We start from the raw sequence: 20,246 nt of genomic DNA on the forward strand, positions 1-20,246 counted from the left end.
CCCTAAAACTTAAGTTATTATCTACATTTTCAGTAATAGTATGGTTTTAAAAGTATTAGGTGTTACTTAGAGAGTTATAGTTACATCCTGTCTTTCCAATTATAAAAATCTGTAAGGTGACCAGGTAACTAACAATTTGAACAATAAACACCCCCAAAATAGGCTGTGTATTGGGGAAGGGTATATAGGGCATTATTGCACCTAGAAAGAAACTAGGAACCCATGTAGCTAAAATGGTTAAAATGTTTACAGAAGATATTTGAGCCTTCATGAGCACAGTTAAATCTAAAAGCAAACCTTTTACCTTGATGAGGAATGTAACCCCAGCCAAAACCAGGAGACCACCATTTCCATGAATTTGTAGTATAAGCACATACACACTAACTTTAATTTATTTCACAACATTTAAATATCACTTGATTGTATTACAATCTCTAAGTGGTTTACAAAAAATTACTTACCCTGTGGTTAGAATTTGTAACCTCAGAATTGCTAGCTTCCCTGACCAAGTGAAGAAGAACATAGGCCAGATAGTATGCCTAGAAAATGAACAGAAAGTATTCAGCCTAGCTCTTAGTAGTAAGGATGCTGCCAACTTCTTTGAGGGGAAAACCAGTTTTCACAAAGAAGGCAGTTCAACTTTTGCAGGTGCTCAGTATACCATCAATGCAAGATTACAGCAGATTTACACATTCTGCTCTTAGTAGTCAAATACTTGTGTCTTACCCCTTTCAACTACCCACACAGCAATATAAATTGATTAAGAACTGGTTCTTAAGCAGCAGGTGAAGGAACAAAAATCAACAAAACTTTTAAGATAAACCAGGAGTTAGGTGCAAATATGCCCAGACAAGTAAATCAGTTTATTCACCATTTTTTGAGCAAACAAACTGCACAAATATGGGGCATTTGCATCTATAATGCCAGCTTGCAATAAAGAGTCTATGTGTAGTGTGAAAGGCATGTATTCCTGGAATGAGAGCAATTAGTGTTTGCTGAAGCCATAAGTTGTATAGAACACATTTACAACAAAACTTAAGCAGAAGAGTCTATTATAACAAAAAGTTGTATCACACATACTGCCAATTCCTCCCCCCGACAACACACAAACTGGCATCCAGAGTACCACCTACATGGTGGTCACATGTGAACCAGCCCTTGGTAGTATTAAGGACAATTTCCAGCATACAGTGGTGTTTAATGTGACTTTGGTGAATAAACAAAATGAGTAGGCAATAATAAGCCTTTTCTTTATTGTGGCTTTAGGGCTTGGTGTAATACAAGAAAGGTTAACACAGCCCAGTCTATACCTCTTGATAGGTCACAGCCCAAAAGCAGGCTTACAAGGCAATATTGTATAGTGCAACATAGGGGAGCTCTCGCCCTGGAGTGTTCCACAAGCTGCAGAGGAATCAGCACCTATGTCAATCTAGATATCTGGGCACTCATTTTAGCAGGAGAAGACACTGTTGGGAAGAGTGACTGATACATCTGTTGTTATCTGGAGTTCACTTTTGGCTCTAAGTGTGAATCAGTTTGATCTTGATAGAGACACGTTTTTAGGTAGTCTAAAACATGGACAAACTCTGTCCTAATAATTTCTAAAATGAGATTGGCTAAGATAAGCAGTATGTTCTCTGCTGATCTGCTCAGGAGCTTTGTTGATCTGCTGTGGTCAGAGCAAAGAACTTCGAGCATATTATATTATTCTATCCGAAAGGGTAATCAATACAATAAAAAAGTAGTAAGTCCCCTGCACACATACACAAAACTTAGCCCTTTCTCTTTTCTCATCCATTCACTTCATCCCACCTTGCCAATGCTTGCCTTTTGAGATATCAGCATCTCTTATACACAAATAACCAAAAACTCAATGCCCATCTGGTTCCCAGCCTGCCTTAAGTTTGACCCTGGGACCCTGCTTTTCCAGGAATGGTGTCTGAGATTACCTCCGGTTCATATTGACGAAGAAAAGACTCTTCTTTAAGGCCATCATGGTGTCCCACTGTCTCAGATATTCTCTTTAACAGATTTGAAGGTTTCATATTCACTAGTTCTTTACACAGAAGTGACATCTATGTAATCCCAGGAAGAAGGGGGGGGGGACAGATTAGAGAGGAGCACAGCTTACTAATACTTCCTGGCTTTTGGCACCATTAAGAAGAGAAAGCCTATATCATTTTTAAAGACAAAAGTCTGGAGGATAATTAATGTATGTGATCTCTCCCAAATTTTTATTCATGCTCATGGATCCTGAGAATTATTGGGTTCTAGTTTACTTTGAAGTTACATGAATCAAGACAAACATCTTATTGGGAGTCATCGAGAATAAGAAAGAGAGCAGGAGGGATAGTAACAGCAAGCAGAGTAAAGTTGTACTGATGAGCAGCAGCTCTGGGTGGTAATCCAAACAAGATGGGTGCACATAATTTGAGTTTATTTTATCAAGAAAAGTGACAGCATACATTTTAAAAATAGAATAAATATACCAAGACAGCACTGAAGCAACTCAAAAGCTTGCAGAGCAACAGAAGCAGCATGTTCAAAATAGATTAGAGAGGATTTCCCTTAGAACTGATGGATGCTGAAGTCAGCCTCTAAAAAGCAGGAGGAGCTGGACACAATTTGGAACAAACACCTCTTTTAGTTTGCACCTTAAGGCAGCCCTAGGATTGGTAAGAGCAAAAATACTCTGTCCCTGAATGAGGGAAGCCTAGTTATCTCTATGTAAATAGCAAAAACTAGGTTTCCCTTGTTCACAAAAAGGAATACAAAAGGAAAAAGGGGTGAAAGAAAGAAGAGTTCTTCTGGGATTTTATGCCCTCCCAAAGAAAGTCATGCAAGGTGCTTATGATCGTCAATGTCGTTCATGGATTAGTGGAATAAAGGTAACTCTTAAGAACTCAATATATTAATAAAGCAAGTTTGTACAGTACCTGCTGGTCATGGCTGCTGGGTATTTTCACATGGGTTTTAAGAAGCTTCAAGATTACTACCAAGCTAAGATGCCTTCTTATTTGTCTGAAACGATAACATTTAAGTAAAGATTATTTTCTACAATGTAGTGGTTTCTCTGTGTGTTTTGAAGTGACATGCAAAGTGAACTGTATTGCAGTGAGGCTTACCTTCCTCGCGTCATCCAGTTTGGGACAAACTGAACCAGCCCTAAGAGATCATGATGGTGGCTGGACAGATAACTTATTGCACGGCATAACTCAGGCATCTTACAAGCAAGACAAGAGAAACAGTCATTAGAAGCAATTAAGAGCAACTGCAAAAAATCTAAAAGTTTCAATGCAATGCACACAAGAGTCAAAGGCTATCCTTTAAGAATGGTATTGGTGAAGGGGCTTGAATAACTCAGAGAATCTATGAGCTATGCCGTGCAGGGCCACCCAACATGGACAGGTCATAGGGGAGAGTTTTGACCAAACATGATCCACCTGGAGCAGGAACTGGCAAGCCACTCCAGTATCCCTGCCAAGAAAACTCCATGGACAAAGACAACAGGCATATAAAAGTTATGACACTGGAAGGTCAGAAGGCATCCAACATGCTACTGAGGAAGAGTGGAGGACAAGTACAAGTAGATTCAGAGCTGATGAAGCGGCTGGGCCAAAGCTGAAAGGTCGCTCAGTTGCAGATATGCCTGAAAGCGAAAGAAAAGTCCAATGCTGTAAAGAAAAATATTGCATAGGAACTTGGAATGTAAGAACCATGAACCTTGGTAAGTTGGATGTGGTAAAAAATGAGATGGCAAGAATAAATATTTACATCCTGGGTCCATTTAGTGAACTAAAATGGATGGGAATGGGCGAATTCAGTTCGGATGACCATCATATCTACTACTGTGGGCAAGAATCCCGTAAAAGAAATGGAGTGGCTCTCATGGTCAACAAAAGAGTGGTGAAAGCTGTACTGGGATGCAATCTCAAAAATGATAGAATGATCTTGATACAAATCCAAGGCAGACCTTCTAACATCACAGTAATCCAAGTTTATGCACCAACCACTGGTGCTGAAGAAACTGAAATTGACCAATTCTATGAAGACTTATAACACCTTCTAGAAATGACACTAAAGAAGGATGTTCTTCTCATTATAGGGGATTGGAATGTTAAAGTAGGGAATCAAGAGATAAAAGGAACAACTGGCAAGTTTGGCCTTGGAGTTCAAAACGAAGCAGGGCAAAGGCTAATAAGAGTTCTGCCAAGAGAATAAGCTGGTCATCACAAACACTCTTTTCCAACAACACAAGAGATTACTCTACACATGGACATCACCAGATGGGCAGCATCGAAATCAGATTGATTATATTCTCAGCAGCCAAAGATGGAGAAGCTCTATACAGTCAGCAAAAACAAGACCTGGAGCTGACTGTGGCTCAGATCATCAGCTTCTTATAGCAAAATTCAAGCTTAAACTGAAGAAAGTAGGGAAAACCACTGGGCCGATAAGATATAATCTAAATCAAATCCCTTATGAATACACAGTGGAAGTGAGGAACAGGTTTAAGGATTTAGATTTGGTGGACAGAGTGCCTGAAGAACTATGGATGGAGGTTCGTAACATTATACAGGAGGCAGCAACAAAAACCATCCCAATGAAAAGGAAATGCAAGAAAGCAAAGTGGCTGTCCAACGAGGCCTTACGAATAGCGGGGGAGAGAAGGCAAGCAAAATGCGAGGGAGATAGTGAAAGATACAGGAAATTGAATGCAGATTTCCAAAAAATAGCAAGGAGAGACAAAAAGGCCTTCTTAAACAAGCAATGCAAAGAAATAGAGGAAAACACTAGAATGGGAAAAACCAGAGATCTGTTCAAGAAAATTGGAGATATGAAAGGAACATTTTGTACAAAGATTACCATAATAAATGGCAAAAGTGGTAAGGACCTAACAGAAGCAGAAGACATCAAGAAGAGGTGGCAAGAATACACAGAGGAATTATACCAGAAAGATATGGATGTGTCGTACACCCCAGGTAGTGTGGTTGCTTACCTTGAGCCAGACATCCTGGAGAGTGAAGTCAAATGGGCCTTAGAAAGCTAATAACAAGGCCAGTGGAAATGATGATATTCCAGCTGAATTATTTAAAATTTTAAAAGATGCTGCTGCTATACTCAATATGCCAGCAAGTTTGGAAAACTCAGCAGTGGCCAGAGGATTGGAGAAGATCAGTCTACATCCCAATCCCAAAGAAGAGCAGTGTCAAAGAATGCTCCAACTACTGCACAACTGCACTCATTTCACATGCTAGCAAGATTATGCTTAAAATTCTACAAGGCAGGCTTAAGAAGTATGTGGACCGAGAACTCCCAGAAGCGCAAGCTGGATTTCGAAGGGGCAGAAGAACCAGAGAACAAATTGCAAACACGCGCTGGATTATGGAGAAAGCTAGAGAGTTCCAGAAAGACCATCTACTTCTGCTTCATTGACTATGCAAAAGCCTTTGACTGTGTCGACCACAGAAAACTATGGCAAGTTCTTAAAGAAATGGGAGTGCCTGATCACCTCATCTGTCTCCTGAGAAATCTCTACAGTTAGAACTGGATATGAGAAGAAGAAGAAGAAGAAGAAGAAGAAGAAGAAGAAGAAGAAGAGTAGTTTGGATTTGATACCCCGCCTTTCACTCCCCCTCAGGAGTCTCAAAGCGGCTAACATTCTCCTTTCCCTTCCTCCCCCACAACAAACACTCTGTGAGGTGAGTGGGGCTGAGAGACTTCAAAGAAGTGTGACTGGCCCAAGGTCACCCAGCAGCTGCACGTGGAGGAGCAGAGACGCGAACCCGGTTCCCCAGATTACGAGACTACCGCTCTTAACCACTACACCACACTGGCTCTCTGATTGGAACACTGGAACAACTGATTGGTTCAAAATTGGGAAAGGAGTACGACAAGGCTGTATATTGTCTCCCTGCTTATTTAACTTATATGCAGAATTCATCATGCGAAAGGCTGGGCTGAATGAATCCTAAACCGGAATTAAGATTGCCAGAAGAAATATCAACAACCTCAGATATGCAGATGACACAACCTTGATGGCAGAAAGTGAGGAGGAATTAAAGAACCTTTTAATGAGGGTGAAAGAGGAGAGCGCAAAATATGGTCTGAAGCTCAACATCAAAAAAACGAAGATCATGGCCACTGGGCCCATCACCTCCTGGCAAACAGAAGGGGAAGAAATGGAGGCAGTGAGAGATTTTACTTTCTTGGGCTCCATGATCACTGCAGATGGTGACAGCAGTCACGAAATTAAAAGACGCCTGCTTCTTGGGAGAAAAGCAATGACAAACCTAGAGAGCATCTTAAAAAGCAGAGACCTTGCCGACAAAGGTCTGTATAGTTAAAGCTATTGTTTTCACAGTAGTAATGCATGGAAGTGGGAGCTGGACCATAAAGAAGGCTGATCGCCAAAGAATTGATGCTTTTGAATTATGGTGCTGGAGGAGACTCTTGAGAGTCCCATGGACTACAAGAAGATCAAACCTATCCATTCTTAAGGAAATCAGCCCTGAGTGCTCACTGGAAGGACAGATCGTGAAGCTGAGGCTCCAATACTTTGGCCACCTCATGAGAAGAGAAGACTCCATGGAAAAGACCCTGATGTTGGGAAAGATGGAGGGCACAAGGAGAAGGGGACGACAGAGGATGAGATGGTTGGACAGTGCTCTCGAAGCTACCAGCAGGAGTTTGACCAAACTGCGGAAGGCAGTGGAAGACAGGAGTGCCTGGCATGCTCTGGTCCATGGGGTCACGAAGAGTCGGACACGACTAAATGACAACAACATGTTATGGGATACAATAATGCGCTCTTGTAATATCTATGCTTACTTTTGAGATAAAAATTCATTACCATGTTATCTTCACTGCCGCTGTAGCTGCAGTTTAACACATCTACTACTTCTTAGACCAGTGTTTCCCAAACGTTTTTGGGCAACGGCACACCTGTTTACTGAAAAAAAATCTCGCGGCACACCACCATTAAAGCCCCGCCCCGTGACGTCAGCGCGCAGCGTCACGCCGGGAGGGACGCACGAAAGTGAAAGTTTTTTCCCTCCCCCCTCAGTCCCTCGCTCGGAATTCAGCTCGTTTGGGGCATCGCTCCAGGTGCTCCCTCTCCCGCCGCGCAGGAGCGATGCCTCTCTCTGGCTCTCCCTCCGCGCAGGCTGAGGGAGGGAGGGAGGTGCGCGTGTGACCCGTCTCTGCTGGGAGACCAAACCCAGCGAGGCAGAGTCGCGCGGAGGCGCCCAGGCAGCGCTGCCGGCTGCGAGGAGGAGCGCCAGGCAGCAGCAGGAGGCGCGGCCTCTCCTCGCCGCCGCCGCCCTGCCTCTCGCCGCCCGACTCGCCCGCCTCCCTCCAGGCATCTCGCGGCACACCAGCCGATGTCTCACGGCACACTCGTATGCCGCGGAACACCGGTTGGGAAACACTGTCTTAGACAAAAAAGAATATTTCCAATCAGTGTCTCCAATACAAGTAGTATTTATCAGCAAATGATTGGAATTCTAAAGTATTATATTTCTTTTGGAGCTCAACCAAAGCAGCAGTTCCCTCAAGGCATGGCTAAACACACAAATTCTGGAGGTTTTGGCAAAATTAAGCTCAATTTTACACAGATTACACTAAACACTTATTGATGCAGTTACCTTGGTATCCCACTCTCTGATATTTTCCAGTAGTTTTATAACAAGGCACTCCAAGTCCACTAGGGGAAATTGTTTCAGCTCTTTTGCCAAACTCAGTTTAAGCAGCAGCAACAGCAACATAAATATTTCTTTGTCCGTGTAACCTTCTGGGTACATGCTTATACAGAGCCGCAGAAACTTAAGGGGAGAAATGAGATGATAATAAAACTTCTTCTTTAAGCAATATTGAATCTAATCTCAGTTGTGTATTACAAGTGCAGACAGTGTTTATTCCTTTAATGTGAAACTTACTAGGTTTGTCTGTCCTTGAACCTATCATGGGTCAATTTCTGTTAACTACCAATAAGAAACATACTGCTCATTGAAATAACGTTCTTTTTTAAAAGCTTTAACAGTCAAGATCAACCAGCTACTAAGTTTAGCTGTCCAAGTGAATCATGACTATCACCAGCAATCATCACATATGCTTCTCTTATACAAGAGAACTTTCAAAAACAGGAAAAGGAGTGGGGGACTCTCTCACCTTGGACATATTGCAAAGGTTGGTGTCTATTAGATGAAAGATAGGAACCGAGTTTCCAAAGATGTCTCCGCTTGGTTTTTTCTGTATAGTCTCATGCATTTCAGATCTAGCAAAAAAGTATTTCCCCCATTAAATTTATTACACTTTGGCAAAACGAACTACTATAAAAAGCTCTGCCTTGGCACATTTGTAGGACGTTATAGAACATAAAACTTAGAATGTTGTTTAATTTGAGTCTACATCTTGAGGTCTCAGGACAGAGGAAAATATGTATCAGGGGACAAAAAAGATAATAAAATCACAGCATGAAATACCTACTTAAATGCAAACCACAGAAACATACTAATCGGAACCATATTTCTATGGTTCCCTAATGAATCCATTGAAAAAACTGATGTGATGCTAAACACTTACATTATATCATCCTCAGAAAAGTTAGGTTGAAAATCTTGCAGAGGAAACAGTGCACTGAAAGGAACACCCATATTCAGTAGCACAGTTGCTATATCAAATATTGATGGAATCCATGGCCTTGGCTGGTCGTTGCTAGCTGAAGCTGCAGAGAGATAACACTTGGCTATTTATTCCCAAACCAGAGGAGCAGAAAGCACAATGAGCATACCAGTGCTAATGTATGGAGTTCCCTCAGACATGAGCTCTGCTTTAAGTAGTTTATGAAGATAGCAGAGGAGACTCAATAGCATTAAGTAAACAGCAGAATGCAACTTGAGCATGGTATGTTCTTTGGGACACTGTAGCATTTTCTAAGGCAAAGGGTACTATTTTAATATTTTCCCACCACTCTTGTACATCTGTGCTACAAAAGCACAATCCTCTTCAAAGCAGCAAATAAGCTGTCAGTGTGATTAACCTGGGAAAGATGGCAGAAAATATATAAGCATATCAACACAGAAAAGATACAGAAATATTTATATAGTCTGTACCGGTCATGGTCTCATAATATACCATATTTTTCCGTGTATAAGACTAGATTTTTAAACCAAAAAATTAGGTTTAAAATTGGGGCTCGTCTTATACACAGGTAGTGCTAAGGGGTGTTTTCCTAATTTGGAGTCCCCAAAAATAGGGGGCATCTTATACATGGGGGCGTCTTATACACTAAAAAATACGGTAGTTTGTTTTTTTATCTCAACTTATCAAGACAAACAACGCGATTTCCTTGTAAATGCACATCCTCATCCCCACATGAATATAGCTCTACTGCTACTTCAGTGGTAAATATTTTGTACCAGAAGAAGGGTGTGTGAACAAGGCTTAGGGTGAGATCCTACAACTGACATTTGGTGGCTGAAGAGGCCTTATGTGGCAGTTTAGATGCTGCTTAATTGGTGAAGAGGAAGGCTCCCCAGCGTGCCCGTAGAAAATACAGCCTGAAACAGGGTATTCCAAGGACAGCTGAGGATTTGCAGAATCCTAAGACCCCTCATTTCCAATACTATCCCAAAAGCTATCCAAGCCCTAGAGCTGGCAAGTTAATTCTTTCCCATCTACCACAACTGGAAGAAAAATGGCAGAAGAAAAATTAAGAAAAGCAGGCCTTCCCACCATTCCCTGATTACAGTGAGCCAGAAGGGCTTAGGAAGTGGCTGAATCTCATGGAACTTTGGAGTGTCAGGCATAGCCCTACTGGCTTTAGCCCAAACGTAGCAGAGTTTTCCTGCACAGCGAAGAAGCTAGTTGCGGCAGTAATGACTAGTCAGCTAGACTCAGAATAACTATTTACAGGATTTATTAAAAGGAAAAAATAAAACCAGCAGAGTTTCTGCATACAAATAAAAGCAAAATAAATCCTTCCTTCCTTTCTCTCTCATAACCATACACAGCACTTCTGACTCCTAACACACCTCACATCAAACTGTGCTAGCAATCCCTAGATAACAGAGTTGAGTGCTGCTCGTTAACCAATCAGAGTGAGTAGTTTCTAGGTCAAGCAGACCTGGGCTTTCTGCCAAGAGTAAATTGACACCAGCTTGAGTTAATTGGTGAAGCTAGAATCTGCAAGTTTCCCACGAGAACCAATTAACAGAAACTGAACACCCCCTCACAGATTCTGCTGAACAATTAACTCCAAATACACCTATGTAGGAGATCATTTTTCCAGCAAACCTAAACCCTTGCACATTCGCTTGTTCTTTATCTTTGCCAATGGTTTAGTTAACACATCTGCTACATTTTCTTCACTTGACACATAAGTACAGGTGATTACATTGTCTTGTACACAGCAACGTACATTTTGGTATTTTACAGAGATATGTTTTGAACGCGATTTGAAACCCTCTGTTTTACTTAAGGTTATACAAGCTTGATTATCAATGTAAACTTGTACTGGTTCTCCACAATTTACATTTAAATCTGCCATCAAATGCTTGAAATAAATCACCTCGTTGCACAATTCACTCAATGCGGCGTACTCTGATTCCGTTGATGACACACTTACAACGTCTTGCTTGCGTGACCGCCAGCTGATTAAAGCTCCACCGACCATTATGACTAGTCCTGTGACAGATTTTCTATCTGGCAAATTTCCCCAGTCACTATCACAGTAGCAACTCAACATTTCGTCCTCGGAAGAATTTAATTGTAACATATAGCCAATTGTCTGTTTGAGATATCTCAGAACTTGTTTTACCCCTTTCCAGGCATTTAGTGTGGGTTTTGAGACCAATCTACTTAATATGCCTACTGCATAGCTAATATCAGGTCTGGACCACTGTGCTATATACAATAAACTTCCAATTACAGAGTGATATACATCAGGATGTTCAAATTCAGGACTCTCATCCATATGAAGTGTTTTTATGAAACCTGGATCCATAGGCACCACTGCCCCTTTGCAATCCTGCATCCTGTATGTAGTCAGTAGTTGCTTAACTTTGCTCTGCTGACTAATTAGGCAGCTGCCATCTTGGGCCCAGCACACTTCCAACCCTAGATATGTCCTAACCGGGCCTAAGTCCTTCACTTTGAACTTACTGGACAATTGCTTGGCAAATCTTTTAGTTTGTTTATCTGTTTTACAGGCATACAATACATCATCTACATAAATCAGACAAAATTCTTGATCACTGCCTGTACCACGTACATAAACACAATTGTCAGCTGTACTCTGCTTGAAACCAAATGACACTAAGGCCTCATGGAAACATTTGTTCCAAGATCTTGCAGCCTGTTTGAGACCGTATAGAGCTTTGTTTAATTTTAACACTCTATTGGAACCTGTCTCATAACCAGGCGGTTCGGCTAGATACAGGTCTTCTGATATTGGTGCATGTAAATATGCAGTCTGAATGTCAAAATGGTTTAACAGGAGTTTTCTCTTTGCTCCAAGCGTTAAAATCAGCCTTACACTGTCCCCCTTAGCAGTAGGGGAAAAAGTCTCGTCATAATCTTTTCCAGGCCTCTGAGAATATCCTTGAGCAACTAAACGAGCTTTGTATTTGTACTCTCCTGTCACCAGAGGTTTAAGTTTGTACACCCACCTGCAGCCTACAATCTTTGCCCCCTCAGGCGCTGCTACTGGTGTAAAAACCTTGTGCTCATTCAGAGAGGATATTTCTTCCTCCATTGCCTGTTTCCAGCGCTCTGCCTCCTCTTTTGGTAACTTTAACACCTCCTGAAAACTCTTGGGTTCTGCACTTACACTAAACACATTTGCAGTATCTGGGGAGAAACGCACCGGAGGCACTCCTTTGTTTTGTCTTTTAGATCTTCTGGGAGAAAATTTTTCTTCTGACCCACTTTCCTCCTCAGAACTGCGACCTCTCTTTTGTTGCTTAACCACTGGTCTCTGGCTAACTTCACTTTCCTGAGAGCTCTTATCTGAACTTTCCTCCCCCTCAGACTCTGATTCTCTGTGTCTACTTTCAGAGTCATGAAGCTCCTGGGAAGGTTCAAACCAAACCTCAGTATTGGCATGTAGTCTCTCCCAGCCACTATGTTCACAAAAACTGGCATTCCTGGAGATCACAATGCCATTTGTCCCTTCAGCAAAACGGAAACCTTTTCCCAGCTCCTGGTAACCCACAAACACTAACTGTTTGGTCTTAGGATCTCCCTTCTTTCTCATTTGTTTCGGAATTAATACCCAGGCTTTTGATCCAAACACATGCAAATGGTCAATTTTAGGTTTTTTCTGAAACAATTTAAAGTAAGGGGTTGTACCTATTGTTTGATGAAAGAGCCTATTTTGGAGATAACACGCGGTGAGCATGCTCTCCCCCCAATAAGACATGGGCAAATCAGCATCATCAAGCATGGCAAACATCATATCTTGTAAAGATCTGTTTTTCCGTTCTGCAACACCATTCTCCTCTGGGGAAAAAACGTTCATTTTTCTATGCCCAATGCCACGCTTTTGTAACCAATCTTTAAAGGCATTTGACATAAATTCGCCACCTCTGTCCGTCTGAATCCTTTTGAGTTTAACAGACAGAAATCTTTCCACAGATGCCACCCAGCCTTTAAACTTAGTGAACACGTCACCCTTATTCTTCATGGGAAAAACCCAGGAATAACGCGTGGCGTCATCCACAATTGTTAGTGAAAAACGCGATCCACCCCTGCTTACAGCAAATGGACCAATTACGTCCATGTGAACCAGCTGTAGCGGTGACTCACTAACTCTGTCACTTCTGGGGTAAGAGACTCTGTGGGTTTTAACCTTTTTACAGACATTACAATCAAGGTACTTGTTACAACTCTTTAAATTACCCCCATCAGCCAATTCAGACATTTTTAGTACACTTTTCCAGCAAGCATGCCCCATTTTCCTATGCAATAAGTGCACACAGTTGTCATGTATAGCTTTGTTATTCACTGCAGGCTGAGGTTTACTGACTACTGCTGCAACTTGAGATCCTGCTTTAAGCCAAAACAAGCCTCCCTCTGACTTAGCAGTGCCTAAAATCTCACCAGCCTTCTTAATAATGCAACTGTCTCCTTCAAAATACACTTTAAACCCAGCTTTTAGCAAACAATCTACAGACATCAGATTGCTCCTTAATGAAGGCACACAAAGTACATTTTGCAGGCATTCACGAAGACAAGGAACAAAAACTGCACCCCCCGAAATCACTTCGGAAGTACTTCCGTCTGCTAGAGCCACCTGGCTGCGCTGTGCTGAGTTCTTGGAAACAAACAATTCATCTGAATTCACGATGTGGCGAGATGCTCCCGAATCGACCACCCAGACCGCTTGTTTCTCATCAGCAATCTTGACCTCGCCGGTCACCAGCTGAGCCGACTGTTTTCGTTTGAAGAATTTCTTTTTACGCTGCTGCTGCTGCTGATCTCGTCTCTGCTCCTGCACCGGCAACTGAGACTTGACCAACTCCGGACATTGTCGTTTTAGATGCGCTGAAGACCCACATCGGAAACAACGCCTAACAGCAAACGCTGACTCCTCACCAGTACGCTGCTTTTGCTCCACCTCTGGCACGGCATGAGAACTCCTTCCAAACCGTCCACCTGTAGAAGCCTCTGCAGCCACCGACCTTTCTTCCCTCTTCTGCCATTCTTCAATCAAACGCCCAGTAACGTAACTGACTGATAAATCATGCTCCTGCATGCCTTCTAGAGACAAAACTAAATTATCCCAGCTTTCCGGGAGAGAACTCAAAATAATAGCCACCTTCTCCTGCTGGTCTAACGCACAGTCTCTTTCCTGTAGCGCGGCAAACTTTAACTGTAAACTGTGTAGGTGTTCCTGCATTGTAACCCCAGGCTGTAACATTGCCTTGTACAATGCCTTGCGAATGAACAGCTTGGAAACCGCTGTCTCACGCACATGGAGTTCTTTAAGTGCTTGCCACACACCTCTAGCTGTCTTGATTCCCCTCACATACGGCAACTGGGAATCTTCCAGCCCCAAGACAATTGTGGCCCTTGCTCTTTGGTCTTTATCGAGGTCTTCATCATCAGGCTTCGTAGGAAACTTACTCACCACTTGCCAGAGACGATCCCTCTGCAGCACTGCCTGCATGCGTTCCGACCACAGCAAGTAATTGGAGTCATTCAGACGCTCAAAAGCCATCTGAACTGGTTGTGAGGCCATCTTGAGAGCGATGTCCCTGGAACCCGGAACCAGCTACTCACGACCTCCGAGAGAGAAAACAGGAACCACAGCACCCAGCACTCACACGCTGCAGCTGTTGTCCTTCTGTCCGCTGCGTCACCAGCTCACCACGGTCAGGAACCAGCCAGGAACAACAACCTCTGGAACTACTGGAACCAACGCCGTTGATGCTGACACCACCGCAACTCAGGCTGGCAGCACAATGCCCATAACCTCATGGAACTTTGGAGTGTCAGGCATAGCCCTACTGGCTTTAGCCCAAACGTAGCAGAGTTTTCCTGCACAGCGAAGAAGCTAGTTGCGGCAGTAATGACTAGTCAGCTAGACTCAGAATAACTATTTACAGGATTTATTAAAAGGAAAAAATAAAACCAGCAGAGTTTCTGCATACAAATAAAAGCAAAATAAATCCTTCCTTCCTTTCTCTCTCATAACCATACACAGCACTTCTGACTCCTAACACACCTCACATCAAACTGTGCTAGCAATCCCTAGATAACAGAGTTGAGTGCTGCTCGTTAACCAATCAGAGTGAGTAGTTTCTAGGTCAAGCAGACCTGGGCTTTCTGCCAAGAGTAAATTGACACCAGCTTGAGTTAATTGGTGAAGCTAGAATCTGCAAGTTTCCCACGAGAACCAATTAACAGAAACTGAACAGAATCTTCATCACCAGATTGCTGTGCCTAACAAGGAACCTTGTGAGCCACATTAAACTAAAAATAATTCTATTAGATGGTAAAACAACCAAATTACATTTGAATGAATTATGTGAAAAGTGAGAAGACTGTTGCAGGACTTTGTGTCAATGTGTAAAAACTACAAGTTCTTCCCAATGGGTAAAAACTACAAGTTCTTCCCAATGGGTAAAAACTACAAGTTCTTCCTGAACTTTAGTTTCAAATACTCACCAGTTTTAATTGTTAATGACATCAACATATCCAAAATCTTTCTTGACAATGAACTGTCTGGATGAATTGACATCATCTGTTTAATTGAAACAAAACTGAAGGTCATCTAAGACAATTAGAACTTTTGCATATTCAATATTCTTGCATTGTGATGAAGAATTACTGAAATACAGTACAAATGTGATCTGATGTGCCAGAAATGTGAATCAGTCTTACTAGCTAAGAATAGTGTTGATCAATGCAAGTAAGAATAACCATTGCTGCTCTAGTTTTGGTCTTTTAAATATTCTTCCAATTTGCTATACAAGGGGGAAAGCGAAGGCAGCACTCTTAAATCCTTGACTTCCAAACTGAAAGATATCCTGGGTATTTCCTGGGGACAAGTATTCAGGCCCATAAAGTTTATACATAATGAACTTAAGAAGTTAAGTGTAAGCTTGATAAAGGACAAGAGAGTGGGAGAGAATAATAGGCTAACTTCTTTAAAAAGAATGGATGGCAGAAAACACCTGCTCACAGAGTAAAGCTAGAAGGAATCATTTGACAATTTTCAGATGCATTTGATAGCATATTACAAAATCAAACACTTCTAAGAAGAATTTATTTCAATACAAGACCTGAAAGGTAATGGTGCTCTAGTGTCTGTCACTGGCTAGGAGATCATTGGGAGGTTGCATCTCTTCTTGCACAGGAAGGATATGATAGCAATGGGAAGACCAGCCTGGCCACAGAATGAGCAGCTAATGGGAGCTTGTTTTACTTTCCCAGCCAAATAGAACTCTGTTCCAGGCACCCGTTTCTCTGGGATTACAAAAGGAAAGGAAAGGATGCTCTGGATTCTGCTACAAATTGGCTTATAATCAAAATGTGGGGCATAAATCTTTAAAGAAAACTGCAATTCTGCCAGATCTGCAAGTCTTAAGAGAGCCATCCTAAAAACACTCCAGCCACACAGAATATTCTCCATCTTTACCTTCCTATTTAGCTCAAGTACCTACAATCTACCTACTGTGTGAAGGCTCAGGAAGTTCAAATCACAAAACTTTCTTTTGCAAAAGGAGTTAAGGTTTGGCTTTTTTAGGGATGTCTGAAGTCAATCATATACTGCAATAGTCTATTTCATCCCATGTATTCCCTTGTGTAAACTATTTTGGTATGTCAGTAAAGATACAATAGGCTTTCAAATCTGATCCCCTTTCCTGAGGAGAATACAGGTTTGGTGTACAGAGTCAAACCTCAGCTCCCGAATGCCTCCATTTCGGCTCCCGAACGCCAAAAAAAGGAAGTAAATGCTCCAGTTTTTGAACGTTTCTCGGAAGCTGAACATCTGACGCAGCTTCTGCTTGAGTGCAGGAAGCTCCTCCAACCAATCGGAAGCCGCGCCTCGGTTGTCGAACATTTCTGAAGCCAAACGGGCTTCCGGAACAGATTAGGTTCAACAACTGAGGTTTAACTGTACTTATGGCATCCTTCCTATGACTCGTGAAACAGTGCCAGTATGGAGAGAAATAATAGCCTGGAGGTTGCTGGCAGTGGAGAGAAGAGGTAAGCAAGTGATCAACATGAAATGCAAGGCATTTCGCATTTCTGACATTAAGTGGCTAGTTTAAAAGTGTGCTCACACTTCCTAAATTAGATAGGAGTTAATGCAGAATGAATTGTAACTGAAGAACTATTTTATATGCCAGATCTTTAATTCTCAGAATTTACCAACAGCTCATGCTCCAGGAACCAGGAAGTGTGTGCATGCAGAACATGAGCAATCTAGAAAAGCTAAACTGTAAGGTATAAACTAACTGAAGTTCAGTCTAATAAGGCTTCCGGATTCATGATATCTAATGCAACGTTAAATAAGATGCATCTTACCCGAAACATCCATTTTAAAATGGGAACAGGACATGGAGAACTGTAGTAAGCTGACAGAAGCAAGCCTTCAGAGATTACAAAAAGCTGCTGTGTTATTCCAGATCTGCAGAAAGAACCACCAAGAATCACTTTCATGTTTTCAAAGTTAACCTGTGTATTAAATCTCAGATTTAAAGAACCATACCTGAAACAATAAAAACTATCAGGTGTAAGGAAACTAAGGGTGGGATTCACCTAATCAGCCCCTCCAGTGGCAGCCCTGCACAAGGATTTCTACTTGTTCAGTGGTGCTTCTCCCTCCTTCCCCACAAATTGGTTCAGAGGGGTCAGGAGAAACCCACCCCCAACAGCATTTGGTGGAGGAAAGGATTGCTCCATCTGGCAAACTGCAATGCTTGCACAGAATGAACCACAAGAGGACAGCATTGAATTCTACCCAATAACAGAGGCTTTAACAGGAGAATTGCAGTGTCATTTGAGAGACGCATAGAAAATTCTTGCACAAGCGTATGATGGCCAACTACTGCTGCCTTTGCTAACAGATTGACATATGATCCAAGTGAAGCTTACACCAAATCAGATGCAAGAATAACTAGGCTTGTTGAAAAGTGGTACACAGTATTTTTCATGACTAAAAGGTAAACTGAGCTCTCTCTCTCTCTCTCTATATATATATATTTGAAAGAAAATATATATACATATAAAACATAACGATTTCAAACATTAAAGTACAGGGTTCTTACGAACGCTTAGACCTCCTTCCCTACCTCCATAGGTTCCATTTTAAAAATTAGATTTACTGCATCTTTACTCTTATCTATTATATAACCATATTTACCATTAAAACAATTCCACATTACAGTACAAGTGTCTTTACATCCCTGCCAAAGATTTTAACTGTTTACAGTGGTCTTTTAAGTAAATTACAAGCTGATCACTTAAAACAGGCACCACAAGGTTGACTGATACATTTCACTAAACACAACCTCTAATTCCGAAACTTGTCTAATTTGCAGAGATTAATAAGGGTAGCAAGCAGACATTAGGGACAGAAGACTCTTTGATTTTGGCAAACTACTAACTAGCATGCATAGCTATCCATACAAATGATATTTTGCTAGTATGATACTTTAAGAAAATGGACATTATTAAAAACCATCCTTACCTGAGAATATATTTTTCAATGGGATTTTGAGGATGAAACCCAGAATTCCTCAAATCAAGGTTAAGATGACTGAAGATTTTCCCAGTATGTACTACATGAAATATATTTTCTCCTGGGTGCTGGTCAGGAATAGCATCACTGATTAATGCAAATCTCTCTAAAAATTCTCTGTAACACAAAATTACATCTGTAATGTATAATCCTTAAAGTCTGTTTATTGAACGATTATCCCACACATTTATCCACTTAGAGCAAGAGCAGCCAACATCATGTCCAAAAGATGCTGTTAGATTCCAACTCCCATCAGAGCCAGCCAGCATAGCCAATGGTCAGACATGATGGGATTTGCAATACATGACCTAAGTCATAGTTAAGTGATTTGCGGGGGGGGCGGGGGGGGCGGACACATAGAAAGTCCTGGACATGATCCCACTCCCCTCTCCTCCACTGCGCAGGAGATTACAAAGTCCTTTTTTGCTTTAGAATAATCCACAGTTCTAGGTTACTTCTGAACTCATTGAACTGGGATTTGTTCTAACCAAAGTTAGATAAACCAGGATATGATATGAGATTTGATTTGTTTTAAACAAACCACTATCTCTTAAAGTCTTTATCAAATGCAGAACTATGGTTTGAACTAAAGTGAAAGTTTTCACTCATCATCTCAAACACAAAGGAGGAGGAAGGGAGCACAAGACCCAGAGATTTGCTCTGATGGTTCCTGATAACCACGCTGAAACATGATTTATGACAGTAAATCATCTGAACCAGGCCATGGCCTAACACTACAACTGCCAATCATGTATACAGGATATAAATGATGAATAAGAGTGGACCCTAGAGAGAAATCCAAGAATTTTTTTGGAAAGCCAGTAGAAGGGTAGATTACAGTGGTCAATGAGACAAACAGTATTTCATTGAGTATAATCACAAGAAAAGGATTAATTAGAAGACCTGTGTTCTGCAGACAGTTCACCATCATCAGAGTCTTCTTCATGTTGACAATTTATTGGAACTTCCCATTTGACTTGCTGTAACTGCTTCTCTAGTTCATCTATCCTGTAATGCAGATAAGGGTGTTTAAAAAGAACCTTGGCCTCTGATTATAACAGCACATCTTAGAGCAAGTTTAAATATTGGCATGTTTCCTCTCTTATAAACAGGCACCTAGTATTTCTGTTTGTTACTGGAGTTAGGAAAAGCAACATAGAGCAAATTGCTAAAATTCATTGACATGTCCTTTTTGCTATTAAAATGTTATTTCATAAGGAATCAATAGATTCATATGTATTCTTTGTACAAACTCTGCAGTAAGCCGGTGTAGACAGTGTGGTACCCTCCTGATGTTCTGGACTACAACTCCCATCAACCACAGCAGAGCATGATCAGTGGTCAGGATTCAACCAACCAAGCAATTACAATGAATGCCAATTGCCCCAGGACCAGTTAAATGGCATGCTAGCTCCCTCTCTCTCCACTGCCAATGATTTGTTGATGTAGCCGTACTATCTTACATACCTTTCCTGATCCTATAAACTTCAAACCAGTTCTCATGTAACTCCATACTACCATAAAAAAGCAACATAGCACTATGGCAGCTGCAGCACAGTTCTCTTCTGGTCATAAAAGTGTAGGCTTTTAGAACCAGAACAGATCCACATGCACTGATACTTGAGCACTGATTTTTCCCTATAGGAAACAGCAAATTTAGGCTGTCTAGGTTTTAAAGGTCAGGACAGTCAATAGGATCTCTGCTACAATGGCATGGAGGAGAGAATGGTGGATGGAAATAGTAGATGGCATGTGAGGAACTAACTTCAAATATTCCCGCTTTTTAAGGCTGATAAGATTTGAAGAAGCCTAGTAACCACTAGAAACCCTGTAACATTAAGCAGGCTTCTAGAACAAGTGTTTTCATGGCTTTCATCAAATTATGTCTTGATGCATTGAAAACCATCTCATATTTTAAATTCAACAAGTTCAAAATGAAGACAACTACAAAAAAAGACTAACTTAAGGTAGAAATGGGGACCCTTGCAGATAG

At 41.5% G+C, this 20,246-nt stretch overlaps 1 protein-coding gene across 3 annotated transcripts in view; it reads right to left on the reverse strand.

Annotated features, from left to right (window-relative positions):
- Window positions 1–20,246, reverse strand: part of SLF2 (SMC5-SMC6 complex localization factor 2) — a 43,793-nt gene that overhangs the window by 4,284 nt on the left and 19,263 nt on the right. For all 3 annotated transcript variants that reach the window (XM_081192228.1, XM_081192227.1, XM_081192226.1), the window contains exons 7-17: window positions 19,157–19,261; window positions 18,203–18,370; window positions 17,038–17,140; window positions 15,172–15,247; window positions 8,584–8,725; window positions 8,170–8,275; window positions 7,647–7,823; window positions 3,126–3,223; window positions 2,937–3,021; window positions 1,950–2,075; window positions 462–539 (exon numbers count right to left, since the gene is read on the reverse strand). In XM_081192228.1, the coding sequence (XP_081048354.1) occupies window positions 462–539; window positions 1,950–2,075; window positions 2,937–3,021; window positions 3,126–3,223; window positions 7,647–7,823; window positions 8,170–8,275; window positions 8,584–8,725; window positions 15,172–15,247; window positions 17,038–17,140; window positions 18,203–18,370; window positions 19,157–19,261 (1,264 nt within the window). The remainder of the gene's footprint in view (window positions 1–461; window positions 540–1,949; window positions 2,076–2,936; window positions 3,022–3,125; window positions 3,224–7,646; window positions 7,824–8,169; window positions 8,276–8,583; window positions 8,726–15,171; window positions 15,248–17,037; window positions 17,141–18,202; window positions 18,371–19,156; window positions 19,262–20,246) is intronic.

Source organism: Podarcis bocagei (genome assembly GCF_964188305.1).
Source record: "Podarcis bocagei genome assembly, chromosome: 4".
In the NCBI taxonomy this organism is placed as follows: domain Eukaryota; kingdom Metazoa; phylum Chordata; class Lepidosauria; order Squamata; family Lacertidae; genus Podarcis; species Podarcis bocagei.